We start from the raw sequence: 24,524 nt of genomic DNA, 5'->3' as shown, positions 1-24,524 counted from the left end.
TGCCTCCCATTATTTAGTATATAATTGTTAGATTTCATTTCATTAGGTAGAATTTTTATTTAGTAAAATTTTATGGTAATAAATTTGTAGGATATAAACAGAAACACAAATACTGTTTGTACATCATGAAATTATTAACAGTATTATGTTTTACTGTAATTATTATAACATGGGTCTGAGAAATTTCACATCACTCTTAACCTGAATCTTGCTGATGATAGTTTATGGAACCATGAGACTCTTGAGAGTCATTAGGATCTAAGGGTTTAACTCTTTTCTAGCCCCGTGATCCCCAGTAAATAAAGTCCTTTGTGTATTTTTCTTCATCTGTAAATTGGAGATGATAATAGGTACCTACATCATAGGAAGGTTGGAAGGGTTAAATGAGTTAATGCTTATCAAATGCTTAGACAAGAGCCTGGAACACAGTAAGTGTTCAGTAGATGTCAGCTGACATAATAATTATTATTAATTTTTATATTATATAGAGATTGAAACATTCTACGCAGACATTTGATGGATTGACTAGCAAATAAATTCTAGTGAACTGAAATTCAGGATCTGTTTTTCCATGTCCACACATTAGCAAGGGACTAATTCACTTAATTAATGCAGGAGATGTTTATTGAATTTATGCCACGGACTATATTAGGCATTTTGGAGAATACAGGATCATTTCCCTCGAGAAACTTTTACTTAAAATGCTTAATAGAAGAGCAGGAGAGAGAGCGTATGAGTGAGTAGCTAACGTATAGCTAGATGTGGTATAGACATTTGGCTTATATGAGCTCAGTGAATCTTAAACTTTGTAACAAATTATACAAGCCATGTTTTTTTGTTCTTGAACAGGTTTCTGCATGTTTGTGCTGAGCTTGGTGAAGAAACATTATCGTCTGCAGTTTTATATGGTGTGTATTAACCATTATTCTGTAGTCACTATATGTAATAAAAACCTTCACCTTTATTTTTTTCTATAGTGAGAGGATATAATGTAATCTGCTAGTTGCCTAAATGTGAGGGATATTTGAATTTTGGATTACTATTATATATAAAATTTGAAGCTGAAAATTTTTTGAGGATTTAAAAATTTTAACTGTTTCCAAAGTTTTCCTAAAAACTTTTTCTTTGAATATTTTCAAAGGCTGTAAAGTTAAATTCAAGTATTTGGGTTCCCTAAATTTGTAGAAATTTGAGGTGTTTCCACAGTCTCCTGAACAGTTAGTAAATCTTGGAAACATACATCTACCATCTTTTTTGTATGGAAAGTAGCTATGTTTACTTGCTCTTAGCCTGGGCATAAGGGGAACAGAGCTTACATTTTCTTGGCAGCTGTTATACAGTTATAACAGCTTGGTTAGTTATACAGTCACATGATTCTTTGTGGCCAAAGATATTTCATTCAGTGTATCATTGAACAGTGTTCAGTGTTTTCTGAAGTTTATCATTGTACATGATGACCTTCTCCTATTTCCTTAAAAGTAGCTAATTATAAGACTGTAAAACGCAAAATGTAGTATTTAGATCTGTGAATTCATGTATTAGTAAGTCTTGTTTTGGATTTGGGGTATATTTCCTATTTTTCATGCTGTGCTTTTTCCCATTAAGACATCCTGCTGAGCGCCATAGCTGGGAAATTGTAGTATTCCCTACATTTCTAATTTCTGGGGGTCTTGAGAGGGAAGAGTGAAATTCTCAGTGAAAATCTAGAAACCATCAAGACAAATTAGAAATAATAGAATCTGCCATGAAAATATAAATGGTTCCTATTGGAAAAAAATCATTTATGCATTTGGAAGCAATCAGGGTAGAAGAGAATTGGATTGTTTAAGCAGATGAAAATTTTAAAAAAAAACCAACCAATATAATGTATTTTTTGCTGAAATGGAAAATAGGTTTATTTTGAATAAATCAAAATCCTAAGAATTTTGAAAAGTCGTAACTTCCAATAAAAATTATGAGACTAGTACATAGGAATATTAGCGCTTTTTGTTCACAATTTGCTCATACTAATGATGCTAAAAGTAGTTAAAGTGGCCATCTCTCAGGCTAGATGGAATTGATGAAACACAGAGGTCTTTGAAAATCTGAAATGGAGTACTGTCATTGCACAGAGCTGTGAAGATCAACTTTCAAGTATGAAAAGATTGAGTTTAAGGGCAATTGATCCCTGCTGGTTTGAATCATTTGAAGTTAGAAATAACTCTTTATGGGAAAATGGTACCATAGTGAACTCAGAGAAAAATCGTTTTTAGCATTTCTAATAACTAGAGAATGCAGCCAGAGTAGAGTTTTAGCTTCTATCTAAATGCCATAGCAACACCATAAACTTCTCATTATCATTTTAATCTCGTGATTCAAGATTATGGTTTATTTTTTAATTTGTCTTTTTTAAACTTAGTGTATCTCAGTATTATTAGCATTCCATTTGTGTATAAATTAAGGTTACTTTGTTAAATGTGTTTATGGTTTTCAGATCTCAGTAGGCACCAAAATGAATGTAATTTACTAACGGCATTTATTTTGTATGACCTTATCATATGAAATGTGACCAACAGTCATGCTAGAAATTTGTGTTTCAAAATTGCTTTGTGGGCTGCATTGATCCGTTGTGTTCACTAATTGTTGTATTGTTGTGCTATTAACAGTTCGCATGGACTCATGTCACTTTACTGATAACAGTTACTCAGTCACATCTTGTCATCCAAAATCTGTTTGAAGGCATGATATGGTAAGGGGACAGTATTATGCTGCTTTATATTTAAGTCATAGCACTTTTAAAGCTCTTTTACATTGGACAATGTCTTACAGATTTCTACTAAAATGTACTATTTGTTGTTGCTCTGTTCCATTAAAATAGCTTACTGAGTTTTGCTTACTATTTGACAACTGAAGACAAATGCTTTGTTAACAACTGGAAAACTTCCTTATTTGGGTTTCAAATAAAATGCAGGAAGTCCTCATAAAAGCGCCAAACAATTAATTACATTTTCAGGTGTTACTACACCTTAATATGACTTTTTTTTAAAAAACAAAGAATTGCGTTTAAAGAGAGTGTATTGTTTATGTGGGATGCAAAAAAAAAGGAAAAAAAAGAAAAAAGGGAAAGTTTGCTTTTTAGCAAACAATGTGAAAGTTGGGTAAGTTCTACTCTGCCTTTATAATAGGAGTTGGTGTCCAGATTTCAGGTATTTGGAGTTACTTGCTATATAAGCAGTGGGTTGCAGATTCAGAAAGCATTTTTATCAGTTAAAAATTAGCTTAAATTGTAACAATTATTATAAATTAAAAATAAGAATGGAGAAAAACTTAAGATTTTAAGAAATCTGACTATATTTTCTCCACATTCTTTTAAAATACAGTAATTAAAATCTTCTATAATTGATGGGTTTATTCAAGATAAATTTGTTCCCTTGACAGGTTTGTGTTTTTTTTTTTTTTTCAGGTTTGTGTTTTTTTAACCAAGATATGTATGTGTGTGTAAACAATTGGAATCATTTTAAGATGGTCTTCCATATACAAAATTTTAGTTGATGGGAGGCAGTTACTGAAATTAGTAGGTTCTGTACAGTTAGTAGGGTTTAATGCAACTACAGGCTAAGATAGTATTAAAATTGATAATTTTTCCTGAAAGAGTTTGTATTAACAGCTTGGTGTAAGTTTATCAGATTATACTCTGTCTGAACAAATGACTCGTTTCTCTTTTGAAAGGCTGTTTTTAAAAAATTCTCTATACCATTGTAACTTGTTCCTGTCAACTGAAAAAAATGCACAATGTGAGCGTTGTGAGTTAAGTTTTATTTGGAGCCAAATGAGGACTATAGCCTGGGAGACAGCGTCTCAGATAGCTCTGAGGGATTGCTGCGAAGAGGTCGGAGGGGAGGTCAGTAATACATGGTTTTAGTGAAGGGGGCACGTGCCATCAAGCACACATTTTGGCAGAAGGTTGCTGCTGGTCACGAGGACCAGATGCCTCCGTTAATGATTTTAGTGCTTTTCTAGGTATAAGAAGATGTAAGTAATGGGGCTCATAAAATCATCTTCCAAAAATATCTAACTCTCTGAAGGCCTGTTCTGCCAGTTTTTTCCCAGAGCACACAGTGCCCCATTCCTGATCTCCGCCCTGAACTCCTTTCAGGGTGTGTTGGAGGTCAGCGACTGCAGTGGCTAGTGACCTAATCCTTGTAGAGCCAGATGGCGAGTGACAGTTTTAGGTTGGCATTCCTCATAAAACTGAAATTTGAAAGTCCATAGCTATAGAAATTGATTGTTTAATTTTAAAGTTAAGTTGATTATTGAATATTTTCATTAGCAATGTTCTTCTCGTATGTTTATAGATTTTGCTCTGCTTAATTGCTAAATGGGCAAATTTGGTTGGTATTTATTGTGTCTATTAATTAATCTTTTAGTACATGCTATGTTCTGGGCTAGGCTGCAATGTAATCCAAAGGGTTATTGCATTGGTTCATTATGAGTCATAACCTGTAGAAGTAGTTGCCACTTAATAATCATATGGACTTTTTTCTGCTTTTTTTTTTTTTTTTAAGGTTCCTTGTTCCAATATCAAGTGTTATTTGCAATGACATAACTGCTTACCTTTTTGGATTTTTTTTTGGAAGAACTCCATTAATTAAGGTAATGGAAAAATACCACAAGCAAACCCTGACCATAACCTAAAAGATTAGCCACTGGAGAAATTCCCAACAATTTGGCGCTGTTGCACATTTTTGACTTCCGAGGTGCTTTGATTTTCCTTAGTTGCCCTCAGCAGCCACGGTGCAGAGGCAGTGATCTGTATTTCCCAGTGATTCCATCTGGGTTCTTCATCAGGTATTCTCTTGGCTCCTCCGTCATTTCCCCTCTCCCATGAAGGCTCATGTCATCTTTTTGCTGGTTTCTTTCCCTTGGCTGTCGCGCGGTTCTTTATTCTGCTTCCCAACAACCCTCTAAACAGGCCTGTCCTTGACTCTGCTTTCCTCTCAAGCCATCTCATTTATCTCCTCCTTCACCAGATTGTTTGAGAGTGTATATTATACCATCGTCACATACTCATGTCCATTTGTAAGACTTTTATACCCAAATTTGTTTTAAAAAAAAAATTTGAGGTCCTACAGTAAAACACTGATGAATGATGCAAGTGATAAGGAAAAGTGAAGATAAGGGACAGGAAAGTACACATGAGGAGACCCTGTGGTTTTGCCTTAGATTTGGTTCTGTTCACAGTCAGTGGAGGCAAAGAAGAAAATGAAGTAATTTATACAGTTCCCATCTTGGGAAAGAAAGAAAGAAACCAACTCCTCCTGGAAAAACAGACCTTTTTCTAGAAGTGATTTCTTTTAAAAATAAAAATAAAAAAGCTTTTCACGTTGGGGCTACATATAGGATTCACTCAGTTCAGATATTGGGCAAAGTCTTTTATAACATTCTGACAAATGCATTAATTGGCTATTTTGATGTTATCACATGAAGGCATTTATGGAGGGACTGAGACAATTGTTCAGATAGAAAACCTGTTTTGTTCAGAGTGATGTAAGGATAGTTTATCATTCCCAGAGGAGTGCGTGGACAGCCTGTCCTTCAAAAAACACCTTCCTTAAATTCTTCCCCACATAGGCGTCCAGCACACAGCGTTAAGCTGAGCTGTGGGGATACTGGCCAACAAGCTATATACATTTCTAAAGTCTCTAAAGCTTATTTCAGCACAAGAGCAAGTGAAGTAGTCAAGGCTTTTATACCAGCTGAGAAGTTGTTGGCTTAGGAGCCCTCAGAGGCTGTAGAAGAATCTCACTGTCTGATTTTGAACATCAATTTCTAGTGAAGTACCAAGCTGGATTAGTTGTATAATATACGCAGATGTAATTAAGCAAGTTAACCCCTAAATCAATATGATACGGGTCAATTTAATTCGATGAGCTATCTTTAAAATAATCAGCAGGTACTTCTGAATTTGAGTCAACTCCTACTTCATGACAATAATACTGAATTATCCTAGGAGACAGTGTATATCAGTCACTTCTCTATGGCGGAATTGTCAGATTGATCAAGAAAGGCTTGGTGCTTTATGAACTTCAGGACAAGAGCTCATGTAGTTTAGCATATCACCCATTTCTATCTCAGAAACTTCCCTCTGATATTTATTTGGCTTCTGTTCCCATTGATCCACTGAAAGGAGGCCACAGAGGCCGTCAGTGATCTCCTGATGATCATGGCCCCGTCCTGAGTCCTTCTCTTACCGAGCGCCTCAGCCAGTTAGCACTGTCGACTCCTAAATCTTTTTCTCCTGCCCCTGCTTCACCAAGTTCTAGACTTTCCTCCAGATTTCTCTCCCTGAATGCTCCATGGACTAATAAACAATAGCCGGAATCTGAAACAAACAGTATTCTCAGAAGCCCAATATGTTTCTTCATCGAGAAAGACATAGATAGTGACTAAAGGAGGGAGGATATGTGCATACTTGTGAGGTAAATACTGTACCTAGGGCTATGGAGCTTTTTGCCATTTTAGAAAGAGGACTGTTGTAAGCTTGGCATTTGGGAATATATGAAAATCTGGGGTGCTGCAGAATCCATGTTTTGTTATATTCATTCTATTTTTGATCAGTAGTAGGTCAACACAGACCATGTATACTTTGAATGAATGAATATATCTCATCCTTATTACATTATTCTGGGGGTTTATATAAGCATGAACATCATCGGACAATTATTTCAGCATAGAGTTTATAGTCCTTTGAGTGAAAAGAGCAAATTAAGGCTATTTACAGAAACAAACATATTCACAGTATGTAGGATGTCTGAAGGCCTAATATGTGTTCGACTCTACTAGAGAGATTTGCACAAATAAATCACCATCATGGACTGAAGGAAAAAGGGTTGCAAAGCCTTTCCAATACGAAAAAAAGAAGGAGAGAGGTACAAGGTATTATGGGAATTTATTGAACATATGTATCTGTGTGTTTTGTGAGTGCCGTAACTCTTTCTAATTTTATTTGGCCTTTTTCAGTTGTCTCCTAAAAAGACTTGGGAAGGATTCATTGGCGGTTTCTTTTCCACAGTCATCTTTGGATTCATTGTGAGTTTCACTAGGATTTTTATTTTATTTATATTTTGAAAAGTGGTAGCAAGTTTATTAGTCTATTCTGAACCTAAAAGAATTAAACCAGAAAATGCTAATAATGTATTAACTGAAGCCCACTAGACAGAATCCACAGGCATACCTCAGAGATATTGCAGGCCACCACAATAAAGCGAGTATTGCTGTAACGCAAGTCACGTGAATGTTTTGGTTTCCCAGTGCCTATAAAAGTTACAGTTACATTATACTGTAGTCTATTAAGTGTGTACTAGATTAAGTCTAAAAAAAACCAGTGTACATACCTTAATTTTAAATACTTTATGGCTAAAAAATGCTAACCACCATCTGAGCCTTCAGTGAGCCATAATCTTTTTGCCGGTGGAGGTCTTGCCCTGATGTTGGTGCTGCTGACTGATCAGGGTGGTGGTTGCTGAAGGTGGGGTGGCTGAGGCAGTCTCTTGAATAAGACAGCAAGGAGGTCTGCCACATCGACTGTCTCTTCTTTCATGAGGGATTTCTCTGTAGCACGCAAGGCTGTTTGATAGCACTTCACCCTGCTCAGTAGAACTTCTTTCAGAATTGGAGTCAGTCTTCTCAAACCCTGCCGCTGAATTATTGACTGAGTTTATGTGATATTCTACATCCTTGGCTGTCATTTCAGCAGTCTTCACTGCATCTTCACCAGGAATAGAGTTCATCTCAAGAAACCACTTTGTTTACTCGTTCATAAGAAGTAACTCCTCATCCGTGAACGTTTTATAATGAGATTGCAGCAGTTCATTCCCCTCTTGAGGCTCCACTTCTAATTCCCTTGCTAGTTTACCACATCTGTAGTTACTTCCGCCACTGAAGTCTTTGCAGTTGGAAAAATGGTGCCATTAGACTTGGTTTGAGGCAGGGTTGCCATAGACCTTCAATTTGTGAAAAACACAGTACCTGTGAAGCACAGTAAAGGGAGTGCAATAAAACGAGGTACGCCTGTATTCTATAGCCCAGTAACTCTCATCCTGGCCTCATGTCAGAACCACCTGGGGAGCCGACACAGCACCTATGTCCCAGCCCTCTCCCAGGTCAATTAACTCCCTCAGCTGATTCTCATATAAAGCTAGGCTTGAGACCCGCTCTTGTGTTTTGGTAGTTCCTAACAGCTGTTCTGCCTTGTGGGTGCACAGGTGCTGGGACGGGTGGTGGCTTTGAGTGAAAGCAGAGAATGCAAATGATATTGAAGAGTTCTGTCTCTTTAACACATGCCAGCTGCTTGGCCTGGTGGGTGCTTCCTGCTGTGAGTCCAGTTTACAGAAGAAGCTTGTTGAAAACAATTGATGTTTACTTTTAGCTGTGAATAATGGATATTGTTAATGTTTTAAAAATTAGTGTACAATTATGGAATTTAGGTTTTTATTCAAAGGTGTCTTGTGAGAAATCAAAAAAGGCACAGAAAAATGGCTGGATATAAGATAAATATACTAAAAAAAATTACTGTCAGGAAGTTTAATTTTTTAAGAGTCTTGTCCCTAACAGTTCTAGAATATATTCTATAGCCAAATATAGAGTGACAAATAACAACATGGAGCTTTGAGAGGGAGCAAATACACAAATAAATGGAAATGGGCCAGGCTGGATGGAAAAACCACCATAATTCCTGTTTATCAGTGTAGTTCATTCTCAATGAAAGTTGCAATAGAATTAAAAAAATTAGTCCAGTGTTTATTTGGTAGAATATCAATGAGGTAATAACTGACGAACAGAATAATGAAAAGGGATCTGGTCCTGTCCAATGATTATACATTACGAAGAAGGGATTATTAAGTTAAATAATACTACAAGAATCTGGTATCATTAAAGACAATTTAGAAATACTACAAGAACAGCCATATCATTGGAAGAAAATAAAGAGCTATCCTATAAGAATGTAAGCATGACAAAATAAGGAGGAGGGAGCTTATATATTTTTTTAATAAGTAATTTTGAGGAAACTGGTTGTTTGGAAGCAAAATCAATTTATATCCATTTCTAGTGTTATATTTGCACTTCTATTAACCATTCTTGAGCAGTATAATGGTGTGAATGTCTGTAAAAGAAAGAAAATGAACTATTGTCTAGCAATTTAAATTTATAATAAGATATTTTGTTTTTATGTATCTTCTTCCATGGCTGAGGACAGCTAGTTTTAAAAATTGCAGTGATGTGTCCAGGGAAAGAATAATTTAGTCAACATTGTCTGGGTTGGTTAAGAACAATGGTGTTTTTCACCTGTGCTGTTTTCTTAGTAATTTTGAATCACTGTTTATTTTTTTAATTGATGAAATTAATATAACCTTTATGCAAGAAACTTTAGTCCTGTACTCTCCCCATACCTTTATAATTGTTAGCTTCTGCTGACATTTTAAATATGTGTTCTTAAAAAAAGTAAAACCTTGCTATAATGCTTGTCTAAATGTTCAAATCGGCTTCTTTTTCTCACTTTCCCCTTCCCTCTTTTTATTGTGGTTATCCTGAGATTATAATCATACTGATTTCCAAAAACTTTTGTTTTCTAATGGCTTTTTAAAGTCTTTTAATTCCATCGGTTATGGTCATTTAACTTTGAAAATACATCTTCAAAGTTGAAAATACATCTTCAAAGGATGTGAATGCGAGGAAAATTTGGCATTCTGTTTCTGGCCTTTCTGACACATATATACGTTTAAAAAATTTTATATACACACACACACACACACACACACACACACACACACACACATATTTTCATTCAATGTTTTACGAACGTTTGCTTTGTTATTTAGGCCGCTTACGTGTTATCCAAATACCAGTACTTTGTCTGCCCGGTGGAATACCGAAGTGATGTAAACTCCTTCGTTACAGAATGTGAACCCTCAGAACTTTTCCAGCTTCAGAGTTATTCACTTCCTCCCTTTTTGAAGGCATTGTTGAGACGGGTAAGATAAACATGGTGGGGATCCTCCCTCCCAAAGATTAAGCTTCATTTATTGCAAGAGATCGATTTCTGCAGAATTTTTAACTCTGTTAATACAGATCACTGTCTGCTTGGCATCAATTGTATATTCTATCCCCTTGTGATTTCCCTTTTTTGTATATAAAGTGAATATTACTATCACAAACCAGTTGTCTGTTAGAAACTTACTTGCCTAATGGTTTGAATACTGGTGGTAATTTATCCTGAAAACATTTTTAAATGTCTCTTAGATTTCTACAAATCAAACGAGTTATAATGAGTTTCACGTGTAACTGGTATAAATTGACTCAATATAAACCTTAATTAAAATTCATCAGCTCAGGGCTTCCCTGGTGGTGCAGTGGTTGAGAGTCTGCCTGCCAATGCAGGGGACACGAGTTCAAGCCCTGGTCTGGGAAGATCCCACATGCCGCGGAGCAACTAGGCCCGTGAGCCACAATTACTGAGCCTGTGCGTCTGGAGCTTGTGCTCCGCAACAAGAGAGGCCACGACAGTGAGAGGCCCGCGCACCGCAATGAAGAGTGGCCCCCACTTGCTGTAACTAGAGAAAGCCCTCGCACAGAAACGAAGACCCAACACAGCCATAAATAAATAAATAAATAAATAAATGGATCATCACGTTTAAAAAAAAAAAAAAAATCACCAGCTCAAAAATTACTTGATTTTTAGGGGACTTTTACTAGTACAGGAAGCTGCCATTTCTAAAAATCAGTTTCCCTTCCAAAAGCACACTGCTGCCATTTAAAGGCAACCTTGAAGGATGTTGACATGCTGTCCAGTAGATCCCTGCTGATCTATGCTACCAGGACTAGTGGGTGGTTGGTTAAAGTGGGGAATCAAATAATTGTGCATGTGTGTGTGTGTGTGTACACATGAATGCATCTGAAACATTTATTATTTATTTATTTATTATTTATTTGGCCGTGCTACACAGCTTGCGGGATCTTAGTTCCCTGACCAGGAATTGAACCCTGGCCTCCGGCAGTGAAAGCGCCAAGTCCTAATCACTGGACCTCCAGGGAATTCCCTGAAATATTTAACTTTTAACTAAAGTTAATTTTTGAGAAGAAGGTTAACCAACAAATTATTTCTCTACTTGAAGGCTCAGTACATTGATTCCAAGAATTTTTTCAGTGTCCAAGCCATCTATTATCTGCTGTAAAACTCTTTGATACTGCTAATCTTTGATTGGGGCAAGGCCGTTCCTTTGCGAACAGGTCCAAAGATTGGAGTGATCTTTCTTAAACCACACCCATTATGCACTCTCTACAATTTGTAGTTTCAGTTTATTTAAAGTGGAGTAAGAACTAAGAATTTACAAAATAATTTGACTGCAGAATCCTTCTCAATGTTTATGGTTTCCTCCCCAAATCTTTTATAATTGTCTTGCTGATGCTAATTTTGGTAGTCTTTTTAAGCATTTTATTTTCAGGTGTTTCCACAGTATTTAACTTAATTTTAAGAGAAAGATCAACTTCTCCCTCATTTGTCATATAAAATTAAAGTGAAATAAAATACAAATACAAAATACATTATATAATTACAAAAACAAAGTGCTACTGGCGAAAAACATTGTCAGAAATTAACTGATTCTTGGTAAGCCTATGACCCAAGTGATGTAGAAGTTTCTAGACAAATTAGAAGAGTAGCCTATCAGATTTTAGCACACCAGGCGCTTTCAGTACGCTTACAGAGGGAATAGGGAGTGCTGGCTGAATAAGCAGAGAATGGTTAAGAGAGCTTACACATTTATTTTTTCCTATGATCTTGAAAGTTTGTGAAATTAACAAAGATATGGCATGTGCTTTGACTTAGTGTTTATATATAATGGCTCTGAGTTTAGGTGGAGTGCTCGAATACATTTTTCATGCAGTTAGCCCCAACCCCTCTCCTTTTTTTCCCCTCTTTAGGAAACAGTAAGCTTGTATCCTTTCCAGATACACAGCATTGCTCTTTCCACATTTGCATCTTTGATTGGCCCATTCGGAGGATTCTTTGCCAGCGGATTCAAAAGAGCTTTCAAAATCAAGGTGTGTGTTTAGATTCTTTGTTACAGTGTTACAGAATATAATTAGAGAATGTAATATAGTTGGAATTTGGTTCTCTTTTGGTCTACCGCATTAAGCCCCTGGGCAAAAACTTTTCCACCCTATTTGTGTCAGCCTCACAGAGTATGTTCTTTCTTGCTAGGTTTTGGTCATTCCGTGTTAATACATTTTAAAGTGTTATATCACCCTCTTTTCTAGAAATGGCATGTGTCACTTAATGCTGGGACAGACACAGAATCTTGGTCCTTGAAGTGTTCATCCAAGAATCCAGCTATGAATTGTCTAAGTTTAGTGTCCTGTCACAGTCTCAAGTGAAGGGAAGTGCAAGAGAGCCTTTGGATATGTAACTGTCCATTCTTCTGGACCAGGGGTCAGCAAACTCTTTCTGTAAAGGGCCAAATCGTACGCTAATAGCAGCAATATTGCAAACTACTCAGTTCTGAAGTCTTCCACTGTAGTGTGAGAGCCCCGTGGACAATACGTCAATGAATGGGTGTGGCTGGGTTCTAATAAAACTTTACTTACGAGAAACAGGCAGCGGGCTGGAATTGGTCTGTGGGACATAGTTTGCTGATCCCTGTTCCAGATACTTAAAATTAGCCCTATGTTTTGTTTAAGTTAAATTGTCCTAAAGTGAGATATATTTGGCCTATTATCTCAACTCTCCTCACATGGCTTCACTAAGTTAAGACTGAATGTGTGCCGTTGGGAGTTAGAGAGTGGCTACTGAAGGTGGGGTGGTCAGGGCAGGCTTCTCTGAGGAGGTGGCGTTTGAGCAGGGATATCAGGAAAGGAAGAGAATGAGTCCTGCAGAGAAATCGAAGGAAGGGAGTTCCAGCAAGTGCAAAGGAGTCGAGGAGATAAGCTGCTGGAAGGGGAAGAGGAACACTGTGGCCATGGTAGGGAGTAGGCAATCAGACTGCAGAGAGTGGTGGCCAGATCCCAGAGGCCAGGGAAATAAATACGCGAACTCAGCGAGCACTTGCAATGGGGAAGATACTAGCTTAGGTGGAATGCAGTATACAAAAGTGTACAAGATGTTGTCCCTGTTCTCATGATGCTCACCACCTACCAGGGGAGATAATACACATCCACAAAGAACCGTAGCAATAGCTATGCAAGACGAGAGGCCTGTAAAGGCAGCAAACAGCAAAGCAGGATGGAGTTACCACGGCTCTATTGTGCTTGGGTTAGTAGGGAAGAGAAGGAAGGAAATGTGTTGGCAAAAATTAACCAAAGAGTTTTTCAATAGTTGTTTTAAACAGAGAAATGTTATGTTTAGAATGGTCTTTAATGGTCTCCAATCCAAGGTTTCTTGGTGAATGGTGAGGTTTCTTTTCATGTCTGAAATGAAGGTATAATCGCTGTTGCATTTTAGAGGTTTTTAGGCTGCTTGAGTAAATGAGAAGGACAATTAGTCATTTCCATTTCCTGGGCCCTGACACGTGTGGATGGATCTATACAGGGTCAATCTGCAGAGGCTTACTAACCATTCCCTTAATTTGGCCATTTAATGAACTAAACATGTCCCAAATGAACTATCTATTTTGATTTCCTTTTTACCCCAACACATAAAAAAAAGAAATATTTATCACAGTAGTAAAATATTTATTTCAGAGTAAGAACCGTTAGGATAAACATGAGCTAGAACCAGTTGTATATCTGTCAAAAACACTAAAATACCTCCCCAAATAGTTCCTGATTAAACAGAAGAGCAGGCTATAAGATTAGATTAGTAATAGCTGATAGCATTTTTGATTTAGAAAAAGTTTTATTAACTAAAAAAAGTTAGTGCTAGATTTAATTAATATTTAATTAGTGTTACTTGAAAGCTGTGGGTCAATTCAGTAATCATTCTAACATGGGCACATATTCCAAAGATACAGTTTTAATCTGTTGGACATGTTCTAGTAAGTTTGTATTTAGTGGGAAAATCCAATAGTAAAGTATTTTCCTTCAAGTCCATGATGTCAAGGAGACATTTACAGATAGGAATTTTATAGCCGGTGATTTTTTTGAAAAGTTACTAATATGTTTGTTTTTTTCTGAAGGATTTTGCAAACACCATTCCTGGACATGGCGGGATAATGGACAGATTTGATTGTCAGTATTTGATGGCAACTTTTGTGCATGTGTACATCACAAGTTTTATAAGGTACTTCTAGATTTTTAAAAAATGTTTTATTAGATGATTTCTTGGAGTTCTCATTTCAATAGGCATTAGTTTGAATTAGTTACTTTTTTTTGTCATTGGTAATCTATAATCGCGAAGGGAATGGTGGCTTCTGGAACTGTGTCACACTGTAGCCTTGGGCAGTATGATTATAACTATTTCCCTTACATTTCAACAAGTTAAAAAAATAGTATTAGTATATGTCATAGTCTAATAGGGCTGAGTTAAGATTCAGTTAGAGTGGGTGAACGGTACTAGATTTGGAACAGCAGGAGATTTAATTTCTCAACTGTGGACATTGTGGTGACAGTGAACCCTAAGAGTTATTTAAAGAGGAGGAGGACATAATGATTCGTCCAGTCCACCAGTTATTGCTTGAGTGCCTGCTATGTGTTGGGGAATGTTCTGGGCACGGATGTAGCAGAGAACAAAACAAACCAAGTTCCTGTCCTCAGGGCTTATTTTCTTACTGGGGAGTTGGAGGGAGAAGGGGCAGAACTGGAGAACAAACAAATGTAGCTTGCTTGGTGGTTATAAGAGCCACGGAGAAACACAGAGCAGTCTGCGGGATTACGGGTGTGTATGGGGTGGGGGTGGGGAGTGGAGAGGCGGGGAGGGGCTAGGTGGAGGGTGCTGCTGTTTTATATGGGGTGCTTTATTCTCATTACTACACTTTAATGTTTTGGATCTGCCCTGAAATGCCAGTCTGAGGTGTGAAAGCTAACCACATCAATCACATGTTAAATTTATATGCCATGGTCTCTGAGCCTAGAAAACCTGTATTTCCTTTAGAGTTATGTGGATTGAAACTCATATTTATAGGTCCCTAAATATGCATTTTAAATATATACCCATAGTAGTGTGAGCATTTTTGCATTAACTTTTATTTTCCTTGAGCAGTCTTGTTAGGAGTTTATCTATTTCATTAATCTTTTCAAAGAATCAAATTCTGACTTTAACTTTCTCTGTTGTGTATTTGTTTTCTATTTCATTGATGTCTACTCTCATCTTTCATTCCTTTATCTTTTTTAAAAATTGTATTGCCCTATAGTTGATTTACAATGCTGTGCTAGTTTCAGGTGTACAGCAAAGTGATTCAGTTATACAAATATTCATTCTTTTTCAGACTCTTTAACCATATAGGTTATTATAGAATATTGAGTAGAGTTCCCTGTGCTATACAGTAGGTCCTTGTTGGTTATCTATTTTACATATAGTAGTGTGTGTATGTTAATCACAAGCTCCTAATTTATCGGGCCCCCCCCCCACCATGTTTTGCCTTTGGTAACCATAAGTTTGTTTTTGAAATCTGTGAGTCTGTTTCTGTTTTGTAAATAAGTTCATTTGTATCATTTTTAAAAATTAGATTCCACATATGAATGATATCATATGGTATTTGTCCTTGTCTGACTTACTTCACTTACTTTACTTAGTATGATCATCTCTAGGTCCATCCATGTTGCTGCAAATGGCATTATTTTGTTCTTTTTTATGGCTGAGTAATATTCCATTGTATATATGTACCACATCTTCTTTATCCATTCCTCTGTCAATGAACATTTAGGTTACTTCCATGTCTTGGCTATTGTACCATAGTGCTGCAGCGAATATTGGGGTTGCATGTATCTTTTTGAATTATGGTTTTCTCTGAATATATGCCCAGGAGTTGGATTGCTGGATCATATGGTAGTTCTATTTTTAATTTTTTAAGGAACCTCTGTACTGTTCTCCACAGTGGGTTTACCAATTTACATTCCCACCAACAGTGTAGGAGGGTTCCCTTTTCTCCACACCCTCTTTAGCATTTATTGTTTGTGGACTTTTTGATGATGGGCATTCTGACTGGTGTGAGGTGATACCTCATTGTAGTTTTTTAAAAAAAATTTTTGAATTTTATATAATTTTTTTATACAGTAGGTTCTTATTAGTTATCCATTTTATACATATTAATGTATACATGTCAATACCAATCTCCCCATTCATCACACCACCACCACCACCCCCCCACCACTTTCCCCCCCTTGGTGTCCATACGTTTGTTCTCTACATCTGTGTTTCTATTTCTGCCCTGCAAACCGGTTCATCCGTACCATTTTTCTAGGTTCCACGTATATGCATTAATATACGGTATTTGTTTTTCTCTTTCTGACTTACTTCACTCTGTATGACAGTCTCTAGATCCATCCACGTCTCTACAAATGACCCAATTTTGTTCCTTTTTCTGGCTGTACCTCATTGTAGTTTTTATTTGCATTTCTCTGATAATGATGTTGAGCATCTTTCCATGTGCTTCTTGGCCATCTGTATGTCTTCTTTGGAGAAATGTCTATTTAGATTTTCTGCCCAGTTTTTGATTGGGTTGTGTTTTTTTTTGACATAGAGCTGCATGAGTTGTTTGTATATTTTGGAGATTAATCCCTTGTTAGTCGCTTCATTTGCAAATATTTTCTCCCGTTCTGTGGATTTTTTCATTTTGTTTGTGGTTTCCTTTGCTGTGGAAAAGCTTTTAAGTTTAATTAGGTCCCATTTGTTTATTTATTTTTGTTTTTATTTTCATTACTCTAGGAGGTGGCTCCCAAAAGATATTGCTTCAATGTATGTCAAAGAGTGTTCTCCCTATGTTTTCCTCTCAGAGTTTTATAGTGTTTGGCCTTATATTTAGGTCTTTGATCCATTTTGAGTTTATTTTTGTGTATAGTGTTAGAGAATGTTCTAATTTCATTCTTTTACATGTAGCTGTCCAGTTTTCCCAGCACCACTTGTTGAAGAGACTGTCTTTTCTCCATTGTATATTCTTGCCTCCTTTGTCATAGATTAATTGACCACAGGTGTGTGGGTTTACTTCTGGGCTTTCTTTCCTGCTCCATTGATCTATATTTCTGTTTTTGCATCCTTTATCTTTCTTTAGGTTCAATTTTCTGTTCCTTCTCAAGCTTCTTGAGATAAAGCTTAGATTACTGATTTTCAGCTTTCTTGTCTAATATATTTATCTAACATTATATATTTCCTCTTAACTACTGCTTTTTTTTAAAATTTTACTTATTTATTTATTGCTGTGTTGGGTCTTTGTTTCTGTGCAAGGGCTTTCTCTAGTTGTGGCAAGCGGGGGCCACTCTTCATCGCGGTGTGTGGGCCTCTCATTATCGCGGCCTCTCTTGTTGCGGAGCACAGGCTCCAGACGCGCAGGCTCAGCAACTGCGGCTCACGGGCCCAGTCGCTCCGCGGCATGTGGGATCCTCCCAGATCAGGGCTCGAACCCACGTTCCCCGCACTGGCAGGCAGACTCTCAACCACTGCGCCACCAGGGAAGCCCTAACTACTGCTTTTTGAGTGCTCTTTTTAAGTACTTTCAAGTATTCTCATCCCACATGTTATATGTGTAGTTTCATTATTCAGATACAAATATTTTCTGATTTCCAGTATTATATCTTCTTTGACATGGGATTATTTAGAAGTGTATTGATTTTGCTTCCAAAGAAATGGAGATTTTCTCATTCTCCTTCCTTTATTGATTTTTCCTTTAATTCCACTGTGGTCAGAAAACATACTCTTTATTACTTCAGTATTTATTAATATTTGTCATGACTTGCTTTGTGCCCAGGCATATTGTCTACTCAGATATACATTGCATGTGCACATGAATCAAATATGCATTGTGCAGTTTCAGGATTAGTGTTGTTAAGTCAACTGGGTGAAGTTTAGCTAAATCTTCTGTACTGATTTTTTGGTTTGTTTTTCCATCTGCTTGTTCTGTATCAGTTATGAAGAGAGCTTTGTCAGAATCTCCCAGTTTCTGCTTTATATATAATGTTGAGGTTGTATTAGGTGTCCACACATTTAGAACTCGTGTCTCACTGTTGAATCACTCTTAGTATCATTCTATAATGTCCATCTTTATATACCACTTGTTTAAAGCTTATTTTGTTGAATATAAGTATAGCTACATCAGCCTTCTTCTTATTAGTGTTTGCATAATATTTCTTTGTCTATCCTTTTATTTTTTGCGTGCCTTTTTCCTTATATTTAAAGTGTTTCTCTTTTCTCTTCTCACAAGGATTTTCTTTGTTTTTTATAACCCAGCTGACAATCTTTGTCTTTTTAATTGGAGTATTTAATCCATTTGCATATGATTTATTAACTGATATATTTGAGTATTAGTAATTAGTGGCTTTAAATCCTTAGAACTCTTTATTTGCAGAAGATGGCAGCTTTTAGAGCATTAACTCATATTTTTTTTGTTGTTTTGATCTGCTGTTCTCTCAGTAGGGAATGAGCCATGTTGTCCTCCATTTGAAAGTACACATTTAGACGATTAGAAATACAGTGCTAGAGCCAGTGTGCAACTAGCTGGGAGCCCCTGCTGACAATTTTGCATTTAGCTGAACTTGCTAGAATAGCCTTCCTTTTCTCTGTGGGCCCTACTCTGGGTTTATGTTAGGAAGTTGCTGAATCTTTTGAAGAAATGTAAGGCAAGCTGTGTCCTGACTTGAGTAGACTGTAGCTGTGAGAGACATATGGCTTCAGGTTTTTGGCAAATGAGTTGAGCCATGTGTACAAAGGTGACCCATGGGACGGCTAATCCATGCTATTGTGCAATAAGTCATAAATGTAATTACCCATGTAAATGTCTTTCTCAGAATTCTGCACCATTCTCCATCTTGCTTTTTCTCATTGGATTTCCCTAATCCCTCTCCACAAAAAGTAAGCCCACTCTGCTTTTCCTATTCAAGTGGATTGTAGAAATTGCAAAGAACAATACATCTACATCACAGTCTGAATTAGGTTCATTCTGAATTTAACAAAATAGCACTTTAGCAGTGTAAGTGCAGAAACACAAGTGATCTCCAGCTTATAATAAATGGGTTGAGTTCTAGAGTGCAAAAGGTAGGAAACTGCAATCGCCTGTCAATGGTGTCTCTGGAGGGTGGGAATCCTGGTTGGGGTCTTTTCTGACCCAGAGTGCACCATCAGAGGGTGCAGAGAGAAGGGCTGGCATGGGGATGTTGGAGGAGCTTCCCCAGAAGGAGCCGCCCAGGGAGAGGCCCCTGTGCAGGCTGGTATGATACCTGTTGGAGAGCAGTGTCACTGCCCAGTGGATACGGGCAGGGCTCTCCACCTGCTAAAGCAGATCCGCTTTTATTTTGTTTCCTATATTGGGGTTTACCTGAGACCTTCTTTGAAAAAAGGCTGTTGTTCCCATTGTAGATCCCAGGTGGGGGCTTCAGGGCTGGGCTCAGGAAGAGTTCCCCAACAGTATTTCTTCAACAGAGTACCTTCCCTGTCTGATGTTTCTTTGAAGCTAAAGACTTAAATTATGTCTTCATGTTCTCTTTTGGTTTATCCTCATCTACCAGGAATGGTCTTTTTTTTTTTACAGAATGGTTTCCGTGTCTCTTGTCCAATCTTGCCTTTTTGTGGATTTCTGTGGAACTTAGATTTGCACTCCCTAAATTGCCTCATACTGTTCCCATCTTCTGTGTTTGTGCATTCTTCCCACATCTAGACTGTACGCCTCTCAATGCAGATAGTTCTAGGGTTTTTTTTTTTCTCCCTTTGACACTAACGTTGGGCATTAAAGTGGGCTCTGATCAAGAGCTGTTTCAATTCTGTAAAGATTGATCCTCTGCACTTAAATGCATGGTTTATTTTAAATTACAAGTATATGCTTCCTTTAGCTCTCTTAAAATAACAGTGTGAACTTTGTCTTTTCTGCTCTGTTATCAGGGGTCCAAATCCCAGCAAAGTGCTACAGCAGTTGTTGGTGCTTCAACCAGAACAGCAGTTAAATGTATACAAAGTGCTGAAGACTCATCTCGTTGAGAAGGGAATCCTACAGCCCACCTTGAAGGTATAACTGGATCTGGAGAGGGAAGGACTGACAGTAAAGAATTCTACCGGAAAGCACCGACAGATGAAATTTTGTAATTGTACAGAAAAATGTTGAAAATGCAATAGATTGAAGTTTTACAGACATGAATGCTTCTTCTCTGAAATTACTGTGAATATTTAACACTTACTTGATCTAAGTTATGAAATAAGTAGCAAATGCCAGGCAAAATATCCTGTACTTTTTCTAAGTGTATTTTCTGATGTTAACTTCCTTCCCATTACTTGCTAGGTTTCATCACTTAAAAGACTTGTGTTTTAAAGAGTCACAAGACTATGAGTAAATTGAGGATGTCTTGAGATTGCACCTGGCAGTGTGCCCTTTGCACAAATATTTACTTTTGTAGTCGGAGCTGCTCTTCATTTCAGCAAAATGTTTTATGTAAGGCACAACAGGAAGTTAGTTCTCCTCTACTTCCTCCTCTTTCAGTCTGAAGTATTTTCTGAAGGGCTGAGCTGGATCCAAAAAAGAAAGACTGTCCACTTTTCAAAGAAGTAATCATTTGCCAGGGAAAAACATGCCACTTTTAGGTAAGTTTGAAATTCAAGAGAGAGAGGCTGAAATTTCTACCATTATTGGTTTGCCAGAAAGAGCAGACATCACACTCTACTTTGATCGAATTGTTTGGAAAAACATCATAACCTTCTCAAAAACTTTCAAGAGAAACACAGGAGAATTCTGCTATGAAGAACATATGTTCCCATCCTCCACCCATGATCGCAACAGACAGTAACTCAGGAGGCAGCACTGGATGATGACACATGCATAGCCCACCTCTCGGTTGAGTTCTCCGCTTTTGTTTCCCTGTGAACTGGTTTCCATAAGTTCTGTAGCCACGAGCATCAGTACATAGGGTAGTGAGTAGGGGTGGTGACTGAGGCAGAGCTGGGGGTGCTCAGCTGAGCGAGAGTGACCCGTTCCTGGACGCGGCTCAGCACGCCTGGGTCCTGGGCACCTACCTCTTGGTTCCCGTGAAGCCCACTGGACACTCACCTGGGAAGAAGCGAGATCTGCCTGGAAACCCAGTCCCAGACTAACTCCATGGTAGCAGCTAATTTTTGTCGCATTCTTCTTTCACATCATGTGAGAAAATCTGAGGCCATCAGCTGATTTTTTTTTTTTTTCTTTCAACAATGAAAATCAAGCAGAAGTGATTCCCACCAAGAACAAAAAGCACACGAATGCCAAACCTTTCCTTTGGTGGACTGGACACTGTAACCAGATGAGAATAAATTTCTTCTCAGTGGATGTAAATAAGCTATTGTTGCTGTGTGCTCTCTACAGCTGTATTTATTGTATTGAACAGTCAGCAGTGAAACCTTCAAAAATTGCCTAATGCTCCTTGGCTAAATGTTCAGAGGAAAGATAGATGATAGATATATTTTAAAGAATGTTTTGCTAATGAAAAGAGTAAATATTTTTGTTTAAATCAGAAACAAATTTCAATTCTTTTATATTTCTGTTCTACTACTCTACTTAAAAAAAAAAAAATCGCAGATATGCCTGGGTTCCACAGATGTAATGTGTGACTAGCAGCCTCATGTGTACTACATGATTACGGTGGATACAGTTAAAGGCAGTCCCAAGAGTCTCATTTCTTGGTCTGGCATGCACTCAGTCCATCGCCACTGGATGTGTGCAGTCAGCATTATTTCACGCTATTCCATAAAAATTTAGAATTGGCATTGGAGGTGTTACTACAGAAGGAAGTGATCATTTTTAAAATCAGGCTACCTTCAAGTTAATTTTCAACATTGCTCATTTTTACTTGCTGCATTAAAAGCTCCAAATGTAGATCATAAAAGAATTTACTTACCAAAATTTTAAAAATAAAATGAAAATTTTGTAATAGGAACTTATGTTGAAAACTTGGTGAATTGCACCATAAGAACTTGGAGATATGCAGTTCCCTCTGCATTTTTCTTTAAAGTGATGAGCGAGGCACTGCAAAACAGAATTATGAGCACATTACTGAATATGTATTATAAAATCAATATTATGGTAAAATATGAAGCTAGAAATATTTGGGGTCACAATAATAGCTATCCTCAAATACATTTAGAGTTGGGTGTATATTAATTCTGTATGTAAAAAAGTAAATTCTTAATTTTAACAGCGCTCTAAAGGTTGACGTTTTTAGTGTACTTTTATAGCATGTATATTAAAATAGAATATATTTTATCAAGAATATACTTTAGTAAAGATTGCCATAAAACCCTGACTTTGATCATTTTTATATTTGCACTCTGAAGAGGGTTTAAATTCCACTGTAGCAATGTGACGGCAGAAAAATGAAAGACTAGGAACTTCCGTTACAGTAATGAATGGCTTATTGTTCCAAATTTGCTATTTGGAGAGGTACTCTAATGGTACTAACTGCTTAGTACAAATGTTTCCTCCGTGCTTTTCCCCTTGTGGTGGTGGGTATACATTTTACTGTCTGAGAATAAAAAGACCACACCTACACGCACACACACACCACCGTTTTATTCTCATTTATAGTATCTCTTCATTTGTAATTTGGTTTGAACAAAGATAGGTAGTATCACCTTGTTCAGGGGAAAAGAAAAAGTGGAAACAGTGTATATATACTGTATATGGGTGGGAGATAGATAGCTTATGATATGTGTCAATCAATCAGTTCTCTGAACCTTTTACTGAAACTGAGATAGATAGGAAAATAAAACTGAAACAAATCACACTTTGACTCTGTTGTGCCATTTTCTCTTTGGAGGAAACATTCATTCAACTAGTCTTTACAAAATGACAACTACAGAAATACTGTATACTGTGTATATTTCATCACTGATACCTACAGTGACATCTTCAGGGCTGGGAATAAATAAGTTCTGGTGATCACTGAACATGTGTGTTTGTCGAGAGGTGATGTCCTCTTACTTGAAAGAGCACCGAATTTCTAGGGTACTTCTTAGTTTATAATTACGTTATTTATTTTTGTGAATCTTTGACCCAGTCACCACTAGAGCTTTAAGCTACTTGGACAGTGGGTGGCGTCTGTTTTGATGGCCACTGTGTTCCCAGTGTCTGGCTCAATGCCGGCAACTCCCTAGGCCCTCAAGCTTCTGAACAAATGAAAGGTTTGGGGTCTGAAGACCCAACTGTGCACATTCCCATTTGTGTCTCTTGGACAGCCCCTCCACACTCATCCCAGTTTTCAATTTTGTGTGGTTCTAAGATGGGCTTCATGATTCTTAGTTCCTAGGATTGTTTTAAGGGTTAAGTGAAAACTCATATGAATGTGCCTTTGTGTTCAACAAACAGGAGTTGATCGTGAGTTCCTTTCTTCTTCCTATATGCTCCTCTCCTGTTGTCCGTCTCCACTGGGAAGACACAGTTTGATTGATATAGGACCGAACAGAAAGGTAACCACATGTCTGGTCACATCTGATTTAGGTAGTGTTAATGTAAGTGTTCCTTGAATGGACACCATCATTCTGACCTCCATGGAGGAGATTTCTGTCCTGCAGGAAGTCCGCAGCCAGATCTTGCCACTGGCTCCTGAAACTTAATAAGAGTTTAAAATTCACTCCGTGGGCGGGGGGCTCTATTTGGGAATCTGCGTGTAGTGGCTGCAAATAAAAGCAGATCTAGACAATTTAACCAAAATCAAAAGCCTGTCCTACCTTAATTCCATTGTCTTCCTTTTCCTGCACAGAAGGGGAGAACATTTTTGAATCATCAGATAACAAGGAGAGTCATTTAGTAAGGGCTGATAAACGGAATGTTATCTGTTGATGGCAAATTGAGTTTCCAAAATGAGCTGAGAGAATACAGTCTGGTCCTCTAATGTGTACAACGGACATGGGTGGTAAAGCAGCCTTGTTGCCCAGAGAGAGAAAATCATTGAGGGACAGCCCGCCCAAAGGTGTCCTCTTAGGGAGAGAATGAAATGTCAAACTGCTCTGTCAAACTTACAGGACGACAGGTTATGGATTTGGGGTTTAAGCTCTTATACCCTCCTTTTCCACTGTGTGTCCAGCTTGAGTTTAATGGATGCAGGTGGTTTTCTATTCAAGAAGGTTCATTGTCAAACTTCAGACAGGACCTAGAAAAGTGATAAGTTTGGAGAACATTCTTGAGTAATCTATTAAGTATATTTTTGATCAGTTTTAATAAATCTCAAAACTTTGTGAAGGAACCAGAGGCTTCAGCTAGTACAGGTAAGATAGACACATTTGAATCATTAGCAATTCTGGGTTTTTTTTTTCCCAATAGCTTTATTGAGATGTAGTTTATGTACCATAACACTGTGCAACTATTACCACCTCGGATTTGAGAATATTTCCATCACTCCAAAAAATTCCCTGATGCCCATTTGCAGTTAATCGTCTGTCCAACCCCCAGCTT

General features: G+C 37.5%; 1 protein-coding gene across 3 annotated transcripts in view; it reads left to right on the top strand.

The window, feature by feature from the left end:
• Window positions 1–22,866, top strand: part of CDS1 (CDP-diacylglycerol synthase 1) — a 107,641-nt gene extending 84,775 nt beyond the window's left edge. For 2 of the 3 annotated variants that reach the window (XM_057547047.1, XM_057547048.1), the window contains 9 exons: window positions 850–908; window positions 2,646–2,728; window positions 4,545–4,632; window positions 7,000–7,068; window positions 9,858–10,010; window positions 11,959–12,078; window positions 14,148–14,251; window positions 19,994–20,117; window positions 20,388–22,866. In XM_057547047.1, coding sequence (XP_057403030.1) covers window positions 850–908; window positions 2,646–2,728; window positions 4,545–4,632; window positions 7,000–7,068; window positions 9,858–10,010; window positions 11,959–12,078; window positions 14,148–14,251; window positions 19,994–20,117; window positions 20,388–20,417 — 830 coding nt within the window. In that variant the 3' untranslated portion in view covers window positions 20,418–22,866. Of the gene's footprint in view, window positions 1–849; window positions 909–2,645; window positions 2,729–4,544; window positions 4,633–6,999; window positions 7,069–9,857; window positions 10,011–11,958; window positions 12,079–14,147; window positions 14,252–19,993 lie in introns of all 3 variants that reach the window. The other variant, XM_057547049.1, reaches the window with a different exon arrangement.
• The last annotated feature ends 1,658 nt before the right edge of the window (window positions 22,867–24,524 follow it).

Source organism: Balaenoptera acutorostrata, chromosome 5 (genome assembly GCF_949987535.1).
Source record: "Balaenoptera acutorostrata chromosome 5, mBalAcu1.1, whole genome shotgun sequence".
NCBI lineage: Eukaryota > Metazoa > Chordata > Mammalia > Artiodactyla > Balaenopteridae > Balaenoptera > Balaenoptera acutorostrata.
Note: the sequence above shows the minus strand (reverse complement) of the source record. Positions and strands in the feature narration are given on the sequence as shown.